This window comes from Periplaneta americana, chromosome 8 (assembly GCF_040183065.1).
Source record: "Periplaneta americana isolate PAMFEO1 chromosome 8, P.americana_PAMFEO1_priV1, whole genome shotgun sequence".
Lineage (NCBI taxonomy): Eukaryota > Metazoa > Arthropoda > Insecta > Blattodea > Blattidae > Periplaneta > Periplaneta americana.
Genome location: NC_091124.1, coordinates 28083063 through 28103695, shown reverse-complemented (window position 1 = coordinate 28103695; position 20633 = coordinate 28083063). Strand labels below are relative to the sequence as shown.

The 20633-nt window shown below is 35.5% G+C and overlaps 1 protein-coding gene across 1 annotated transcript in view; it reads right to left on the bottom strand.

Annotated features, from left to right (window-relative positions):
• Positions 1-5401: 5401 nt before the first annotated feature.
• LOC138704600 (ankyrin-1-like) overlaps positions 5402-20633 on the bottom strand; it is a 35814-nt gene continuing 20582 nt past the window's right edge. Inside the window, exon 4 of the mRNA XM_069832670.1 lies at positions 5402-7454. Within this exon, the coding sequence (XP_069688771.1) occupies positions 5547-7454 (1908 nt within the window). The 3' untranslated portion in view covers positions 5402-5546. The remainder of the gene's footprint in view (positions 7455-20633) is intronic.

Here is a 20633-nt window from a genome sequence, read left to right as displayed (position 1 = left end):
TGCGATGTGGACGTTGACTTCGATGACTTCAGTGTTGCAACAAAAGTTCGTGTGTGATTACACGAAGTAACGATACAGCTGCGAATATTAATTGAGACAGAATGAAATGTAGGATTCGCAAATCTCTAAACTGTACCAAACTTGTATTTGAGATGAGATATTGTTATAGAATTTCACAATATTCTAAATTGCGAGAATTGTTTAACAGGATGGAAAGCGTTCCTTGACTATGAAGAATAAAATTGCAGGATATAAGTTTCTGAACTGTGAAAACAGATTCAACAAAATGCAAAGCGTCTCTTAGCTGTAAGAACAGAAAACTATGTCGATTGCTAAGCACTCTTTTCTTAAGTAGTGCGGGATATTTCCGGTCACACCTTAGTCGAGACGTCAACTGGAGGCAGGACTAAACGAGGAAATTTGTAATGACGAACAGTGCGTATGATGCAGTACAAAGTAGATATGTTACGACTACCATATTCCTCAGAGATGAGGCTGGGACCAAACTACACAAATTCTTGTTTAACAGATTAATTACTGATTAATATTTGTTACTTACAATGAAACTAACATCTGTCCATTCTTATTATTACCATTAATTATTTCTCTGAATAGAATTCAAAACTCTAATGGCAAAATATCATTACATTAATATTATTGTCATTATAGCAATATACACGGTGTTCCATTCAAAGCTCTCTGATTTCAATTAATCATTGCTAACAAGGTCTGCGGATTTGTGAAATGAGACTGGTACTAAAAGAAAGAGAAACACGCAGATTTTGTATTTTATTTGTTTGAAGTTGATTGTTTTGTCACTACGTTGTGCAACAATCGCAAAAGCAAAATTGGCTACTCCACAGCAATGCGGGCAAACGGCGGTGTGGTATGAGGAGACGAAATCAGTGATTTCAACGCAACGATATTTATTTATTTATTTATTTATTTATTATTTTGCTAATAATTGTAACAAAATACAATATATACAGAAAAACTTTAACTCGCCCCTGAAAGAGTAGAACTCTTACTTCACCAGAATAAATAATAATAATAATAATAATAATAATAATATAATAATAATAATAATAATAATAATAATGATAATAATAATGATGATAATAGTAATAATAATATACCCAAAAAAAAAACAAAGATGCTTAATTAAAATTCAGATTACAAGTGGCAAGATTGACTTACATTACTGGAAGCTTATGGTAGAGAGACTTCACTGTATCTTATAGAGGCTAGGTGGGCACATGCATTTCGCAGCGGGAGGGAAGATGTTAATCAAAAACCTGGAGCTGGCAAACCGCAATCGGCAAGTGATGTGCATGTGAACGCTGTAAGAGCACTGCTGGAAGAACACCGTTGTTGGACTTGTAAGGAATTTGGAATTATTCCTGGTAAGATTCTTCACTACTTAAGAAAATGTTAAAGATGAGGAAAATCTGCGCTCGGTGGGTTCCACACAATCTTAAAGAGGAAAACATGTGGCAGAGGATGGAAACAGCGAGATTGCACTTAGAGCGCTATGACGTGAAGGCGAACGTTTCCTTCGACGTATCATAAATTTAGATGAAACCTGGGTTCGATGCTACCAACCAAAATTGAAGAGACAATCAAATGAGGGCGACAAAATGATTCCCCACGGCCAAAAAATATTATCGGTAAGAATAGGATCCACTAAAAGTCATGGTTGCTTATGATTTTGACGGTGTCCTTGTCACTTATTGAGTTCCTGCTGTGCTACAAGATGGTGAATATTACAGCTACTTTCTGGAACACCCATTATTATTATTATTATTATTATTATTATTATTATTATTATTATTATTATTATTATTATTATTATTATTATTATTATTATTAGTGTTGTGGGATTTAATCCATTAATTCATTCGATTAATCGATCAATTTCTGTTGTAAGATTAATCGATCAAAATATTTAATCGAATAATCAAGTCGATTAAAATTAATCGGTTGTAGTTGATATTAATTATTATTTTGTTACTACAAACTCATACTAAAAATTCCGACAATATATCTCTCTCGGAAATTGCTTACTTAAAGACACAATAGTACTGTTATTGTCTAACTGTAAACCAGATAGCGTAGAGAAAATCTTTGCACAAACACTTCAGAAAGAGATGGAGACATAAGGACAGTGACCTAGTCTACCTCGATTGAAACTTGAAACATAATACGAAACCCTTATTAAGTTTTATGGTTTTTCCAAGAAAACTTCCACCTTGTTGTCAGCACATATTCCTAGGATATCAAATAAATACTTTTCTGGGATTCGTCCGCCTCATCCCTTATAAAATAGCCATTTCTACACTGTGTGCAAGTAAGAACGTAACTACCTTCTTTTTTTAAAATCTGGTAATTCGATTACAACAGGGGCCACTCTTCTGTTTCGACCGCTGTACTTTTGCAGTTTCTGTTCTGAGTTTGTATATGAAAGTTGTGTGTTTAGTTTGATAAAGAAAGATAATCAGTTTTCTGTGGTTTGTGAAAATTGTGAACTCCATTATGTCATATGAAAATTTGAGGGGTAAACTCGATGAAACGTTAGAATTTAAATTGAACGATCGTGGAGAAGTGCTTAACAGAAAAAAAAGTTTTTTTACTAAACATAGAGCGGCACTTAATTCGGAGCATGTGAATGCACTCACATGTTTACAATCATGGCTAAAGCAGTATTAACTACGTGAGTTTTCATACTTTTTGTTGTTTATGTTTGTCTCAAAAATTCCCAGAGAAATTGACACAATAAATTATAAGCCTCATAATAAATATGTTAGTAAGTAATTAAAATAATTGTTTTTCTAATATAACAATAGAATATATACAGATATACAACATTTAATACTTATGCTGATCACCGAACACAAGTTAATTTAACAATAATTGTGTATTACAGTATATTAAAACATTTTTTCAACTCAATAAAAACTCGATTCTATCGATTAAATTCAAATAGTTAATCGATTAAATATTTTGATCGATCAACAGCACTAATTATTATTATTATTATTATTATTATTATTATTATTATTATTATTATTATTATTATTATTATTAATATTATTATCTATTGATGTGGTAGCCCAGTTGTATTTTTCTATTGTCAAGTTTCATTTGCATTGAAACAGCAACCGCAAGTACGTAGATTTCTTCGTCACAAATGGATATTATTAGCTGCAGAGGAAGATAATTAAGAGATTGATGTTATTCATGGTTTCCTGTAAAGACAAGATCAGGAAGTTCCGCCGTTAATCATCTTCCTCCGCAGCTAATAATATCGATGTGTGACGAAGAAATCTGCCTACTTGCAATTGCGGTTTCAATGTAATTGAAACTTGACAATAGGAAAATACAACAGGGCTACTACATCAATAGATGATAATGGTAATTCTTTTTTCAAAATTCATTTTACTGTGCAGTGAAGACGCGTTTGTTTTTAAATTGTAAAAATACTTGTTTCTTATAGCAGAAGGATAATGTTTTACACATACCAATTTTCATTATTGTACAAGACACAGTAATGGAGGAAAAAAATGTTGAATATTTCCACGTGATTCGCTTCGCAGCCGGAAGATGTAGGTTAGTTTATTTTACGACGCTTTATCAATATCTTAGGTTATTTAGCGTCTGAATGAGATGAAGGTGATGATGCCGATGAAATGAGTCCGGGGTCCACCACCGACATTTACCCAGCATTTGCTCATATTTGGTTGAGGGAAAAGCCCGGAAAAACCTTAACCAGGTAACTTTCCCCGACCGGGAGTCGAATCTGGGCCACCTGGTTTCGTGGCCAGACGCGCTAACCGTTAATCCACGGTGTGAATCACAAATCCATTTCGATTTCAGTTCTTTTGTGCATATTATCGCACTATAGGCTATTGCACCTAATTCCAATTGCCAGTTTCGTCCTTCGTACTAGTAACTCATGTTGAAATAATTCTTTATCTACTCTATAAAAGAGTACCTTACGTACGTAAATTCAATCTTCACTTCTACCCGATCCGAAAAGATATAATTACTCAGACATGCTATCTACTGTTCGTCCAAGTGGTTTTGTCGCAGGGTCGTATTAAAGGAGGGAAATCATTTGACAATTAATTAACGAGGCCCTTTTATTTTAGTTATTTTAAACAGTTGTATAATATTATGTAGACGTCCAATTCATAACAGAAATTAATGTTTTCCTAAAAGATCCAAGACAGCCCAGCTTAGCTTTTAGAGGGGCGAGCAGAAGGGGGTGGGGGAAACCGGGATGCGACATAGGCAAACGGACGACAGTACCTGTGCGGGAATATGATTCAATATTGAAAGCTCCTTCGTCACTAGAAAACGCGAACATATTTTTGGAACGTACTATACTCACTAACGCAGTACTGTTTGTGTTTACTATGAACGTAAGGCGACTTTGACTGTATACGCTTGGTTCTGTGTTGAGAACGGTTTGAAGTTTTTACTAGTAGACGGGGTGGGAGTGAAGTACATTCTAAGACACAGGTACAATAAAAATTTAAGTAAAAATAAAATGATGACTCTGTATATGAAGTTAAAATTTTACATCAAACATTATTGTAATATAGACTTAAACATGTTGTTAAAAGTAGATCTGTGATACAGTAATATAAAGTTAAATTTTTACATTAAAGATTGTTGTGATATAGCTTAAATATTTCATTAAGTGTAGCGCCTGTGAAACAGTAACACTTTAATTTAAAAGTTGACAGCAAAGACTGTATTTATTCCTTTTTAATACACTACACAGGCTTACTCTAGAAATCATTATTTTGTGTGTGTGTGGTTGTTGTCCTTGATGCGGAGTAGTACAGCGTCGTGCGCCACTAATTTACTTTTGGTCAAGTCATTTAGCTCATTGCACTAACTCCGTACTCGCATAACTTGAAAGAGTAGTGACTTAAGATTCCAGTCTCTATTCATGATGCAGATGTAGGTGCCTCAGCGCTTTGAAGCATTACACTAGCAATGGTTCACACAATTGTAACCAAAACTCATGTCTCTAGTTCTGACAACCAATCCACAACTTTGAATCGACCCTTGTCTTTGGCCAAGTCTAAAGGTGTCTTCCCACTTTTATCAACAATTTCAAGACTTGCGCCTGCCTCGACAAGAAACTGAACAACTGACAGCTGACCCATATATGCCGCCCTGTGAAGCGGAGTCTTACCGTAATTGTCAGCAACGTCAGGACTTGCGCCTGCCCCGACAAGGAACTGAACAACTGGCAGGTGACCCATATATGTCGCCCCGTAAAGCGGAGCCTCACCGTTATTATCAGCAACTTTAGGACGTGCCCCTGCCCCGACAAGAAACTGAACAACTGGCAGATGACTCATTTGTGCCGCCTTGTGAAGCGGAGTCTGACCATTATTGTCAGAAACGTTAGAAACTTGCGCCTGCTCTAACAAGAAGTTAAACAACAGATGACCCATATATATCGCCCTGTGAAACGGAGTCTCACCGTTATTCTTAGCAACGCCAAGTCTTGCGCCTGCTCCGATAAGAAACTAAACAACTGGCAGATGACTCATTTGTGCCGCCTTGTGAAGCGGAGTCTCACCATTATTGTCAGCAACGTTAGGACTTGCGCCTGCCCCAACAAGAAACTGAACAACTAACAGATGACCCATATATGTCGCCACGTGAAGCGGAGTCTCACCGTTATTGTTAACAACGTCAAGACTTGCGCCTGCTCCAACAAGAAACTGAACAACTGGCAGATGACCCATTTGTGCTGCTTTGTGAAGCGGAGTCTCACCATTATTGTTAACAAAGTTAGGACTTGCGCCTGCCCCTACAAGAAACTGAACAACTAACAGATGACCCATATATGTCGCCGTGTGAAGCGGAGTCTCACCGTTATTGTTAGCAACGTCAAGACTTGCGCCTGCCCCGACAAGAAACTGAACAACTAGCAGATGACCCATTTGTGCCGCTCTGTGAAGTGGAGTCTCACCTTTATTGTCAGCAACGTTAGTACTGGCGCCTGCCCCGACAAGAAACTGAACAATTGACAGGCGACCCGTATATGCCACTTTGTGAAGCGAAGTCTTGCCATAATTGTCAGCAACATCAGGATTAGCACCTGCCCCGACAAGAAAATCAGCAACTGGCAGGTGACCCATATATGTCGCCGTGTGAAGCGGAGTCTTACCGTTATTGTCAGCAGAGTCAGGATTAGCGCCTGCCCCGACAAGAAACTGAACAACTGGCAGGTGACCCATATATGCCGCCCTGCGAAGCGGAGTCTTACCTTCATTGTTAGCAACGTCAGGATTTAAGCCTACCCCTACAAGAAGCTGAACAACTGGCAGATGACCCATTTCTGCCGCCTTGTGAAGCGGAGTCTCGCCTTTATTGTCAGTAACGTCAGGACTTGCGCCTGCCTCGACAAGAAACTGAACAACTGGCAGGTGACTCATATATGCCGCAATGTGGAGTGGAGTTTTACCATTTATTGTAGAAACATTTAAGCTAGCGCCATTCTTAAAAAGTAACTTAACAAGTGGTAAGTTTCCTTTATACATTGCAGCGTGGAGTGGTGTTTCACCATTAAGATCCACAAGCGTAATATTTAATCCCTCGGAAATTAGCTTCTCTGTCATGGTTAAGTGACCTTTTCTTGCAGCAATGTGTAGCAATGATTTTTTGAAGACGTTTACAGCTGTAGCATTTGCTCCCCACAAGATAAAAGCTTCCAACAAGGGTACAGATCCTGAACGTACTGCAGCAAAAATGGGTCTTTCGCCATCAGAACCTTTATGCAAAGGTTTCAAGCCAGTAGATTTGAGGAATGTCACTAAAGGAAGTGAACCTGTTCTAGCCGCATAGGTCAAGGGAGTGTTACGAAATTTGTCAGTGACAAGAGGGTACGCACCATTGTCTATTAGGTACTTAACGAGTGGAAGTGATTTGGAACGCACTGCAAAGAATATGGACGTGCGACCATTACTGTCCTTGCAATTCAAGTCCACACCCCTTGACAAGAATAGTTGGACCATCGGTATAGATCCTGAGAGAGCTGCAAAGTTAGCAACTGGTGCAATACGAGTATAAGTATTGTTAACATTTGGATTAATGCCTCGCGCAAGGAATATTTCAGCTAAAGGGACTGATCCCGACCATGCAGCACAATGAAAAGGTGTGAAATATGTGTAATCATTGCGTATATTATTTAAGAGTATATTAAAATGATGGACAACCTTAGAATACTTTGCATCTACGTTCAATAGCAATTGGACCACTTCGATGTGACCATTCAGTGACGCAATACAAAGAGGGGTCATACTAAAAAATGTATTCTTGTCCACTGGTGTTCCCAGCAAGAGCAATGTAGACAGCTGTATGAAGTCTCCTCTCCTGGCGGCCTCCAATAGAAGTTTTTTTCTTGCGTCAGAATGAAGCGTCGATAGTTCCTGGAATCAAAGATACTGTTTTAAGGTCTTGCTGATTTGAGGATCGAGTTCTAGATAGATAGATATATAGGTAGGTAGATAGGTAGGTAGGTAGATAGGTAGGTAGGTAGATAGGTAGGTAGGTAGATAGATAGATAGATAGATAGATAGAATGATGGATGGGTAGGTGGGTAGATAGGTAGGTAGATAGGTAGGTAGGTAGGTAGATGTGGTCAAGTAGTAACTAAATGTACCTTTTTTATGAGATGGTGCAATATGAAGTGGATAATAAACAGGAATCAGAAACTTTAGGTGTTGTGTACCTTCAAATCGTATAAATAAATCACTCATTAATTACTCCATACAATCGATATCTTCGGGAACATTGCGTCATGAACAATATCCAATTTTGATTGGAGTGAGTTCTTGCATATCGCATGGAATCGTGCTCTTTCGGGAGTATTCCTTTCGGGATTTCGTCATAGTTACCCAATATTCCACATTAATTAACACTATCAGAGCCTTCTTCAGTTACAAGCCGGAGCCATACGTCGGCAACTCTGTAATTAACTGTCAAACGGAGGCCTACTATCCAGAACACGTGTTTGTGCTAATGCCGATTTTCAATGTAAATTAATGTTACAATATAAGTGTGTGTCGATGGAATTATGTCGTACCAAACGTTAATTGTTGATGTATTATAAACTAAGTGCGTGTTGGCGATAAAAACAAGACAATAAATGAAAATATAGCTGCAGTCTTCAGCAATTTTTACGGTTATTATTAATGACAAAATTATTGAACAATTCTTCTAAATATTGTATGAACTACAGTTTTATACTCTTACTTGTGGTTTGAGGTGTATCAGAATTCTAGCCAGATTGTTGGGTCTCGCCTGCTATATCAATAAAGTTAAGCCGTTGATTTTCAAGTTTATTGTAAACAGGCTGATTTGTGATCCCATAAATGTTGCAGTTTTGTTGAAGATTCGGAATGCCTGCTATACCTATAATTTGTAGATGTATTCACTCACTTTGTTGGTTTTCAAGGTTTTTTATTAATATTATTTATTTTTTAATAAATTAGTTATAAACATGTTTCTTTTCACTTCGTATTTACAGGATTTAAAGTTCACCGAGTTTACGCTAATTGGCACATACTTAATAGATAATGATGTGTTTTGTTACTTATTATGTTGAAGGTACGTTACTTCGTTTTTTCATACATCTTTATACTTGGCCTTGGCCTATTTAAAATTATCTTTTAGAAAATTTGTAACAAATAATTTAGGATAACAGTATTGTTTTGATGACTGGAGAGGTTCAAACTAAAACTGATTTCCTGGGCATCTGAAATATTTATAGAAAAGCACGACAGATAATTACATGAAATTAAAATGTATATGATATCCTAGACCTTTCACGTCAGAGGTCAAACAACATAAAGCGGCAAAACATTGTCAATTTACTAGCCACATAATGGTTAATTGATTGGAATAGAGTACTGCGAAAGTACGTCGTTATTTTATTTATTTTTGGTAGAAGTAACATTTCTTTAAGTATTTATTTATTTTCCCTTGTTACCATCAATAAAAAACACGTATGCTTTTAATTTTTTTAAAGTTATAAGTGGCTGTATGCAAGTACTTATTCGGTATTCTGAAACTCAAATAAAATACCATTTCGGATTCCATAATAAATTACATACATCAAAACACTGAATCTTGATCATATGCACTTAGTTTTGTATCAATTAATGTCGACAATTACATGTGACAACGAAATCAAAGCACTAAAACGTCAAACGTCATGCCTTTATTTCGCCTCCGCCCGCCTCCACTCAGCGTTGCCAAACTTACCCATGCTCCGGCTTGTAACTGAAGATGGCTCTGACACTATATACTACCTCTTGTGAGCAGATGTGACATTTCAAGAGTTTACGACAATAGGTTTAGAAGCGTCGGAAGACGTATCTAGTAGACAAGCTTTTTTTAAGTTGGTTATTTAACGACGCTGTATCAACTACTAGGTGATTTAGCGTCATGAGATTGGTGATAGTGAGATGATATTTGGCGAGATGTGGCCAAGGATTCGCCATAGATTACCTGGCATTCACCTTACGGTTGGAGAAAACCTCGGGAAAAACCCTGCCCAAGCGGGAATCGAACCCGCGCCCAAGCGCAACTTCAGACCGGCAGGCAAGCGCCTTAACCGACTGAGCTATGCCGGTGGTCAGTAGACAAGCGACTGAAGTCTGTACTGGAGGTACATGGTAATGTAATTCAGAATTTAACATTCAACTAATAAATAATGTTAAAATATAGAATCTAGTTTTCGGTGGTAATGGAAATTACGGGAAAACGGCTGAACGGATTTTAATGAATGACCCCTCATTTTGAAGCTTGGCGTCCAAGGATTTGCGGAAAATAGTTAGTTTTCAGTGAAATGTCAATTTTTGCTACATAATTGTCCTATTTTCCAAAATCCATCTGTCATCAGTTTTGAAAACTAATACTTTTTTTCAGAATAAAACAAAACAATAAATAAACAGAAGATTGATAAATGGGCAACTTACTAGTGTTATATGTTTAAGCACGTCGGCTTACAGCTGTTTCGGTATATACACCATCGTCAGAGCCTACTGGATCATAGCGTCATTTTGATATCGCTGCCTGTTGTGAGGGTGTATTTGTGTGTTTGTGTGTTGTGGAGTCAAATAGTGAGTGTGTCCTGAAATTGATCTGTATTGAGAATTTGATTTGGGTGTGTTTTAGTGTGTCTGTATATTTCATATCGTTCTAGTGTGTTTTTTTTTTTGGTTTTTGGGTTGTATGTGTAGGATTTCCATGTCTGTATTTATGTTACTGTATGTATGGTTAGCATTAGTTATGTGTTAGGCATATGTAGAAGTATTGTGTCCTATCATTCAGTAGGCTCTGACGATGGTGTATATACCGAAACAGCCGTAAGCCCATGTGCTTAAATATGTAACACTAGTAAGTTGCCCATTTATCAATCTTCTGTAGTAAAGTGTTAAATGTAGTGTACACAAGACTCAAGATGGAATAAATAAACATTATCAAGGAGTCCATTCTTCCAGGATTTCAAACAGATTCTCTAACATCATAATGCCAATAGGTCGATCTATATTTGTGTAATTTACTGACAACTTAAAAACTTATTACGGAGGTTATATTATCATGAATTTACAGATCTGATTGTTGTGTAATTTTCTTAGTACAGCTGTGTATAGGCTATTAAAAAGTACAAAACTCAAGGTTTATTGACATCACCATTAAAAATGAAATATTACAGGTTAGTTCCATGGTGTGAGTATTTGTCATTAATGATACACATTAGTACTGTTATTCATGATATGAAAGTGAACCCTTTTGGGGTTATGTAAGTAAACGTGGAGGATATCTTACATTAAATCTTCATTTCTATAATTTTCTGAGTAATGGCTTTACATATAGGCTATGTTACTAAATGTTACAAAACTTACGTAAGACATACATATTGTTATTAAAAACGAAATGCTTTTATAGTTATAAATCAAGTGGTGCGAGTCTTTTTCAGATAATAATGGCGGTGGATGTTGATATTTATGTGTGATTCTCTATAAATTATCCTAGCTAGAGGCATTCGTAACTGAGTCAGTTTTTATATTTTAGCTGCGTCTTTCAAACTAATCAAAATTGATTTCATATTCGTTTGGTAATCGATCAGATTCGTGATCGCTGCCGAGTACATCATTTTACTGTACGAAGAATAGTAGGCCATTTCATTTCTTGCTGACTAGATGAGTTAAGGCTGGTTCACAATAAACCGGGAACAAAAACGACAACGAGAACGAGAACAGAAAATTGTTAAAATAAATACATTTAAGTGTGAGTATCCACAATTAACTATTGTGAATACTCACATTTAAATACATTCATTTTAACATTATTTCCGTTCTCGTTTTTGTAGTCGTTTCCGTTTCCGGTTTATTGTGAACCAGCCTTTACTTCATTTCCCGCAACCGGCAACGAATAGAACGCTGGAGCAGCTAAAATGACTTTCTATGAATAATTTTACTTAGTGTGTAGCCTACTGTATATTTACGATTCCACAACTCTGCTATAGCATTCGCCTTGTTTTCAATATTTCAACAATTCATTCTTCGCATCAGCCTCTACTGTTAGAAATACGTGGGATAATACATAAATAATTTACATCTCTGACCTTCAGCGAGTAACAATAAAACTCATTATGAGCTTATGGTCAATAAATACGTCATTAATTGAACATATTATGCTAACGTTTTAAGGTGGTCAAAATGATTTCCAGCAGGTACTGGTATCTAATACACTCCAAAATGTCATATTCTTGTCAACAATCCACAATGACCTGAAATAGCTACTACTTTACTCCCACATGAAAAAAAACAGCTGATCGCCTTGACATTGTTACTTGCGTTTTCGCATTGAAACTCAAAGAAATGAAGATTAATATGTCCAAGAAAAAGTATTCGATATAAAATCCCTTCAGAGGGAAGTTTTTTAAAATGAGATTTTTTGGTAAGGTTACACGTTATTACATTACTTTCAATGTTACATCTTTCGTGGAGTATGTTTCATTATTAATGAAAATATCTGGTATTCTGCCTGGAAAATAAATCTGAAAAATCATTATTTAAACTTTAATCAACTTAGTCTGCAGCATTTGCTGCACAAGCTACTAGTAGCTATATATATTTTAGTTATTAATTTTCATTTTTACATTTACATTACTTTATTTTTATCTGTATTTATCTAATTGTCATGAACTTAATATGTTTTCATTTTCATGGCTTAAGAAAGTATAATATTCTTGTACTCCCTATTGCAATTAGGCTTCATCCTCATACAGAATAAATAAATAAATAAATAAATACATAAATAAATAAATGAATGAATGAATGAATGAATGAATAAACAAACAAACAAGTAAATAAGTAAATAAACAGATAAATAAATAGGTAAATAAATAAACAGATAAACAAATAGGTAAATAAATAAACAGATAAACAAATAGGTAAATAAATAAATAGATAGATAAATAAGTAGAATAATAATTATGTAGATAAATAAATAGACAAATAATTATGTAAATAAATAAATAATTAATGAATAAATAAATATGTATATATACATAAGTAAATAAGTATGTAAATAAATAAGTAAATGTATACGTAAATAAATAATTACATAAATACGTAAGTATGTAAACAAATAAGTAAATAAATACTTAAGTTAAGAAGTAAATAAAGAAGCAAAGAAGCAGTAAGTGAGTAAGTATATATGTAAATAAATAAGTAAAGAAAGATGTACCTCTTTCTCTAGTTTTAAGAGCAAAAGAATATTACAACTAGCGCTTGAACTGTTCAGAAATATCATTTCTTTAATTGGCTAGTGTTTTGAAGCTAAAGTTTGTTAAATTGCTTCGTACAGATTTTGTTTTTCAATTTTTAACTAAAAATTACATCATTCTTACGCACTTGTCATAAAAATTGCTGCATACGATTTAGGAACTTGATTCTTTACAGTTTAATTATGTATTCTAATATACAGTCTTGAAGAATTTACAAGAGTGGCGTGATTTGTAACAATTGTTGTGATGAATACGTAAGAAAAATGTAATTTCTTTGTTAAAAATGAAAAAAAAAAAATTCTGTATGAAGCAACTATGGAATTATGCAAATCTAGTCTTTCAGGTAAAGCTCCCTGTAAAGCAGATTTGAATAATTTCAAGGGAAAAATTGTTCCGGGGCCGGGTATCGATCCCGGGACCTCTGGTTGAACGTACCAGCGCTCTGCCAACTGAGCTACCCGGGAACTCCACCCGACATCGTCTCAACTTTTCCCTTTATATCCACACAACTCGCGTGGGCTGACGAAACGCCAGAGACCCACATCGAGTGCATACAATCTCTGTGTGACTTGGAATTGCACTCGATGTGGTTCTCTGGCGTTTCGTCAGCCCACGCGAGTTGTGTGGTTATAAAGGGAAAAGTTGAGACGGTGTCGGGTGGAGTTCCCGGGTAGCTCAGTTGGCAGAGCGCTGGTACGTTCAACCAGAGGTCCCGGGATCGATACCCGGCCCCGGAACAATTTTTCCCTTGAAATTATTCAACTATGGAATTCACAACACATTTTTAGCTTCAGAATATTAGCTAATTCAAGAAATGATACTCCTGAATAGTTCATTCGCTATTTGTAATATTCTTTTAACCTTAAAACTAAAGAATAATTTTATTTTACAAACAACTTCAAATTAGTACAACTCTGAAAATATTGAGATTAGAACACATGTTTATATGACATTTTTTTATTAAGAATGTACTGTACGCGCAAATAAGTTTCGTAAGTGACGGTAAATCTTTCGTGAATTGTCCTGTATAACATCAATTAAGAAACATGTTAAAGAAATTATCCTTGCACAGAATGAGTGCTCTTAGTACAAAAATGATCGTTTTTAATTGTTTAAATACAATTTCCTCACGTCTTGGGTTTCTGCCATCATGGAGAATTGCTCCGAATCAACAGACATAATACGGTTCGTTCTCCCATCGCAGCTTCAATCCGTCAGAATGCTTCCTATGAGGTTTATGAGGAGGTTGGTTGCGTCTCTTCTGATGGCTCTACTAGGCGTGCTGATATCATCATAATTGATCGGCAGAAGGATAAGGGTGTCATTCTTGATCCCACAATTCGTTTTGAGATGCATGAGGAACAGCCACAAGAGGTGTGTCGTGAAAAACAAGTCATATATGAGCCTTGTTGTCAGCATCTTGGAACACAATGCCACATTACACATTGGACAGTTTTTGGGCTCATGTTCGGTGCCCGTGGCACGATCCCACGTGAAACTTTAAATCAACTTAAACAATATAAAATTTCTGATGCAACGATTGATGCCATAGGATCTCACGTGTTAAAATCATCCTTAGCTATAATTAGTAATCATTTGTACCCAACAAAATTTTTATTGTAAATGATTTCCTACGTTTTCTTATCTCAATGTTTTTTTCTTTTTCTTTCCAAGTGTCACAAAATTGTTTTGTTTACTTATTATTCTTTATAAATTGATTAGTAGGCCGATCTATCGAACCCTTATTTAGGGCGGCTTTTGTTTATACAAATTATCTATTAAACGATTTATCCTTCTACCAAACACGGATGTTCCCTGGACCAAATGTCCTATTTTATTTATGTAATTTATCACTTTATAGTTTCATCTGGTATTGTATGAGGTTATTAAGATTGAGATAGTATTGTTAAATTGTAAGCCATAGTGATTGAGCATGTAAGGACTCGCACATAGGGGGTGGAGGTTGGGGCTTTGGTTGGTTCACAGACCACAGGTCGTGCTAAATATGTTACTTTGCTAACTATTCAGTATGGAGTGTTATGCACAATACAGAACTGTTACCCATTAATTATACAATTTTCTCAGTGACCACATCATGTCTTTAGAGTAGTGTGTTACAATTGTGAGGTTATTTTCAACTATTTAAGTAAGATAAGTTGGGGTAGACACATCCCCTAAATATGAAAGTTCAACTTTGGTGCATAGTAACATAGCCCTTTGTAATGTTTTAAAATAAGATTTTATTGAATTATTAAGTGGTTAATTCTGTGTATTTTCATCTTGTCAGTTGCGTAAATTGTCGAAGCATGTTTTATGAAACAAATACCATTATAATGTCGAAGCTATGCAGTTGCCCCGTGATATGGGGCAAGAGCATTTCTAGGTTGTAACTTTCCGTGGTAATGGATAGAACGTAATCAAGGGGCAAGTGCGTATTCTCTGTTCTTTGAGCTACAAATGCACGTTTCAAATTTTATTTAATTATTTTTTTCTAATAAGTTATTTATCTCGACAAGAAACGGTATTCAGGGAGTAAGATTACCGGTACATTGATATGAAAAAACCATTAACAAAAGCGAACACATTAACAGTGACCTTATGTTTATTAATACATTATACAATGTTGGGTAACTTGAAACTTAAAGTTTTAATCAGAGTTAGAAATGAAAATTTCTGCAGCATTAGAACTCAAACCTCCATACAAATAGCGTAAACACAGTAATAATAATAGACTCTAAAAATTTATCAACCATATATAGATAGTTTCCCATTGAATTTTAAATAAGAAAGTGAACGTTGAACATGTTAAATATAAATAAATTTACTCTTGCTACGCTTGTAAAAGTTGCACTGTTTTAGGCTATGGACTAGAAACATCAGTACAAATATTACCTTCACTGAATATTGTATTGAGTGAAAGAAACAGGAAATAGCAGTTTACCCTGCAGTCTACGGATGGCTCAGGAAGAACTGACTCTATTTCGTCTTCTGCAATATCGCTTATGTCTTTATTATCAGGATACCTGAACACTGTGGTATGCGATCTTTCAGAAACTTCACGTTAGGGTTTTCTATGTCACTAAATGATGTGATTTGACCCACAAATTATTTTGAAGTTTTCTTTGTACAAAGGTTTACTAATATCCAATCTTCTAACCTTCGTTCTGATGCATTTCTTCCCCATTTAGTTACATTCCCTAAAGTCTAAATCATGAATCTCTTGCTCTATAACTTGAGATAGACATTCCTCATCACCTGAACTTGGAGAAGGAGAACAGGTATCGCTCTCAGACATATCATAAACAACTTTCTTTGTAGGTTTCCTTTTCCGTTTTCTTTCTGCCTTCCTTTTTCCATTTTCTTTTTCCCGCTTTTCTTCTTCACACCGAATCATTCGTTCAATCAAATTGCTTCGCGTTATTTTGAAACGTTTGCTTGCTGATTTAATGTCACACCTACCACTTGTAACCTCCTTAACAGCTAAGTCAAAGTCGTCCTTTGAATATCCTAACCCTCTGCTAGTCTTTCAAAATAAACACGCACCATTATGTTGCAAACGAACGAATAAAAACTTTGTCTGAAAGAGAGCTCCTATTATAGAAAGAATTGCAAGCTTGAAGTATTCAAGGAAATTATGGGGAAAGTGCAAATCTCAAAACGCACTTATAATAATAATAATAATAATAATAATAATAATAATAATAATAATAATAATAATAATAATACTAATAATAATGATTTATTTTAGCTGGCAGAGTTAAGGCCGTAAGGCCTTCTCTTCCACTCAACCAGCAAAAAGTGTATATACATATGCATGAACTTACAAAGAATTCAACAATTTGATTTAGATGAGAGTTACATGTATACAAGAGTTATTTACGAATTAAACAACAAAATACTATGAACTATTAATTAAACACTGAAATAAACTATGTAGCAGAATTAAACTAAAATACATAGAATGTTAATATATTTCAAATGATATTAGATAATAGAAAGATTATTATGAGACAATTTTGAAAATACAGCACAATCAGGATGTCTAAAGAAAAAAGTAACAATGTAGTCAGTGATAGTTTAAATCAGTATGATTGGAGTGAAATGCTAATAAGGTTATCTTTTAAGCTGTTTTTAAAGGTGTTTGTTGTCTTGCAGCCCCTAATACTTTGTGACAAGGAATTCCATTGACGCGAGGTGGATATTGCCCCATATGGTGAGCATGCACTTACCCCTGTGACTATACTGGGGCAAGAGCAGGGTTGCCAGATTTTAGATATACCAAAGAGGGACATCTTTTTCTCATCATACAATACAGTACTTACTTTTGTCTTAAAAGAAAAACAAAAAAAGGAATGCAAATTATCCCTCTACGTATATGCAATTAGTGATTAATATGAATCTCAAAATTGCAATTTTAATAAAAAATAAAATTAGGTTTCCAAGTACAAAGCAATATTTATCTGGCTGTAAGTTACATCACGTTTCTCTGGCGTCTTTCTGAAGGTCTTGTGGCAATAATATGTTATGCTAAATTATTAACTTAATGACTTAATAGCAGTTCTGTCTCATAGTTTTCCCCAGCTGTTTATTATTAACAGTAAAGCACAAATAATGCCTAAAGACGCATCACGTGTGACAAAATATTTAATTTTCATTGTTTATTAATTGATTACAATGACACAAAATTTATTGATGCAGCTGAAATCTGCCATGTGCGTGATGCTCTGACAAGTTGGTATACTTCCTCACAAACCACACATCCTCCTGCCCATCCTGAATTTCAAAAACAGTGGGACGTTATCTTTTCCCAAAAAATTTTAGATACACTCCTTTCTTCTTTCACATCCGAACAAGACATTGCACGTCTCCTAGCTCTTCAAGAGAGTGAGTCTGGAGCTTGGTCACACGCATTACCTTCTCCTCACATCGGCACCCTAATAGATAGCACATCCTTTAAAATCGCAATAGCTTTACGCCTTGGTTGTAAACTCTGCCAGCCACACCAATGTATTTGCGTGGGAATTGCTGATATTTACGGTTATCATGCACTCAGCTGTGCGAGGAGCAAGGGTCGCATTCCCAGACATACATCACTCAATGATATCATTAAAAGATCTCTGACTTCTTGTGGCATCCCGTCTCTTTTGGAACCACCAGGTATTAGTCGCGCAGATGGTAAACGACCCAATGGTCTGACCTTAATTCCATGGTCTAGAGGAAAATCTTTGATTTGGGACTCCACTTGCGTTGACACTCTAGCTCCATCTCACTTGCCGAATACCTCCAGACGCGCAGCATCTGCTGCTGAATTAGCCGTGAAGAAGAAAGTCAATAAATATGCTCATCTCTTAGACAATTATATCTTTGTCCCATTTGCTGTGGAGACCTTCGGTCCTTGGAGTCATGACGCTAAAGTTTTGGTATCTCAAATCGGCCAAATTTTGATCTCCATTACTGGTGATCGCCGTTGCACTACTTATTTGCGTCAACGCTTAAGTATTGCTGTTCAACGCGGAAATGCAATGAGCGTTTTGGGTACTCTTCCAGAGTCCAGCCCTTTGGACGAACTTTTTCTCCTGTAAAATTTTTTATCTCTATGTAAGTGTTTATATTTAGTGTTTCTTGATATCTAAATTCATATCTATTTTGTGACTTAGCCTATTAGCCTCAAAACCCATCATTTAACATACAGTATACATTTTCAGAGTTTATATACATATTTATCACTGGACTTTAGCATTTTCAACAAGATTTTTTTCCATTCCCTGCACCATGCATTTCTGATGAACGTCTCTTTTTAAATGTTTATAAATATCATATTCACCACTGAATTCGCTGTTACAAAGCTTAACACTTGCGAAAATATTCGTTTTTTCAACGTGCAAACCTACATTGTTAAAAAAATTAATTTTAAATGTAATGTAATTATTTAGGCCTAGAAGGAAAAAGTTACTAGGTAACCATAAAATCGTACAAGTGATGTTACTTTTCTGAAGGAGGGACTTTCTGCGTCCCGCCCCGAATTGATCGCGTTTTTATATGAAAATCGGGACATGTCCCGCCAAATCGAGACATCTGGCAACCCTGGGCAAGAGCAACCCCTTCATGTATCATTATTAAGTATGTGATATTTGAAAATCTAAAACTATTTGTCAATATTACATGTTTAAATTGAACTCACCAAACACAAATAATTTCCATCTAAAGATATTCACGATTTAACATGGATTACTGGACTGCTATCAACCTCGACTGTTAGTTCAAATCCCGGAAGTAACGTCAATAACTGATTTCCAGTGAACTTCACTTGAGCCATTTCGTATTACATGAATACAATAAAACCTTTCCTAACACTCCCCAAGATGGCAGGACAAATCTCAAATGAACTACAGGGATATGGACTGAAGTTGCACTTGTCCCAGAAATGCACTTACCTCAACTCATCTTATGTTTTTTTTTTCTCCCGTGTGTGTTATGGGAGGATAACGAAGTTGCAACTTATCCTGTAGTGTAGGTTGGACATTAATAAATTATGTGTCCCATTTTGAATGTTTTATACAGGGACATCATTTTATTTTTACTAACATTTTTAATATTAACCTGGCTATACTTCTGGATCAACGCCGTTTGCTACCCCCTTCCACGACTGGAGTTCGATGATACTGGCGTAATATATAAACAAATCAGTTTACTAGGTATAGGAGGGAAGAAATGTAGTTCATCCATTTACGTAAACTAGGAAATATCGCGCTTTTGTGTTTGATCATTTTCATTATGTTTTTGTTTAATCAAAATACAGTTCAGTATTAACAATGAGTGTTTTTACTCACGAACTTAATTGTCCATGCGGACATAAGCTATTCATTGTGCAGTGTATATTATACTGTTTACAGCACATTAGCGTACAATATAGAGAATGAAGTGAAATTGAAAAATAATCATAATATGGATATTTAAACACATTTTTGAAAATGGTGGCCGTTCATTTCGATACAGGTTTCAGTTCTAATGTGCATATTATCGCATTATAAACTATTGTACCTAATCCCAATTACCAGTTTAGTCTTTCGTACTAGTAACTCATGTTGAAATAATTCTGTACCTACTCTATAAAAGAGTACCTTACATACTGTAAATTCAATCTTCACTTCTGCCCGATCCGAAAAGATCAAATTACTCAGACATACTATCTACTGTTCGTCCAAGTGGTTATGTCGTAGGGTCGTAGAAAGGGAGGAAATCACGTGCCAGTTAATTACTTAACGAACACCTTTTACTTAAGTTATTTTAAACAGTCGTATAATATTACGTCGACGTCCAATTCCTAACAGAAATTAATGTTCTCAGAAAAGAGCTAAGATAGCCCAGCCACTAGCTGGCGAATAAAAGCTAGTAGAGGATACGACGCATAGTGGTTCCAAACTCAAATCTGACTGGACAAAAGGTATAAAAGTTTGAGCTTCAAAACAATATAAATATGCAGTTCTATAATCCTAAATAGTCGTGTATCTACGATTCGTATTCAGTTTTCCATAAAAATTATTGTGGTCTGCGCAGGAGCAGGTAAAAGTGAAGTGTTCAGCACAGACATTCTATTCTCGTTAGCATCGCCCGGCAAGTTACCTTCGGAGCATCGATGTCTGAAGATATAATATATTGCCAATCCCCTTCGAGTTTCGATGAATAAAACTATAGGTAATTCCCTACATTTTTAGTGAATTTTCGAACTTTAACATTGTGTTATTTAGTTATAATACTCATTAATACACAGAGAAGTGTTCCATGAAAATTTTTAAAATAGTATTTG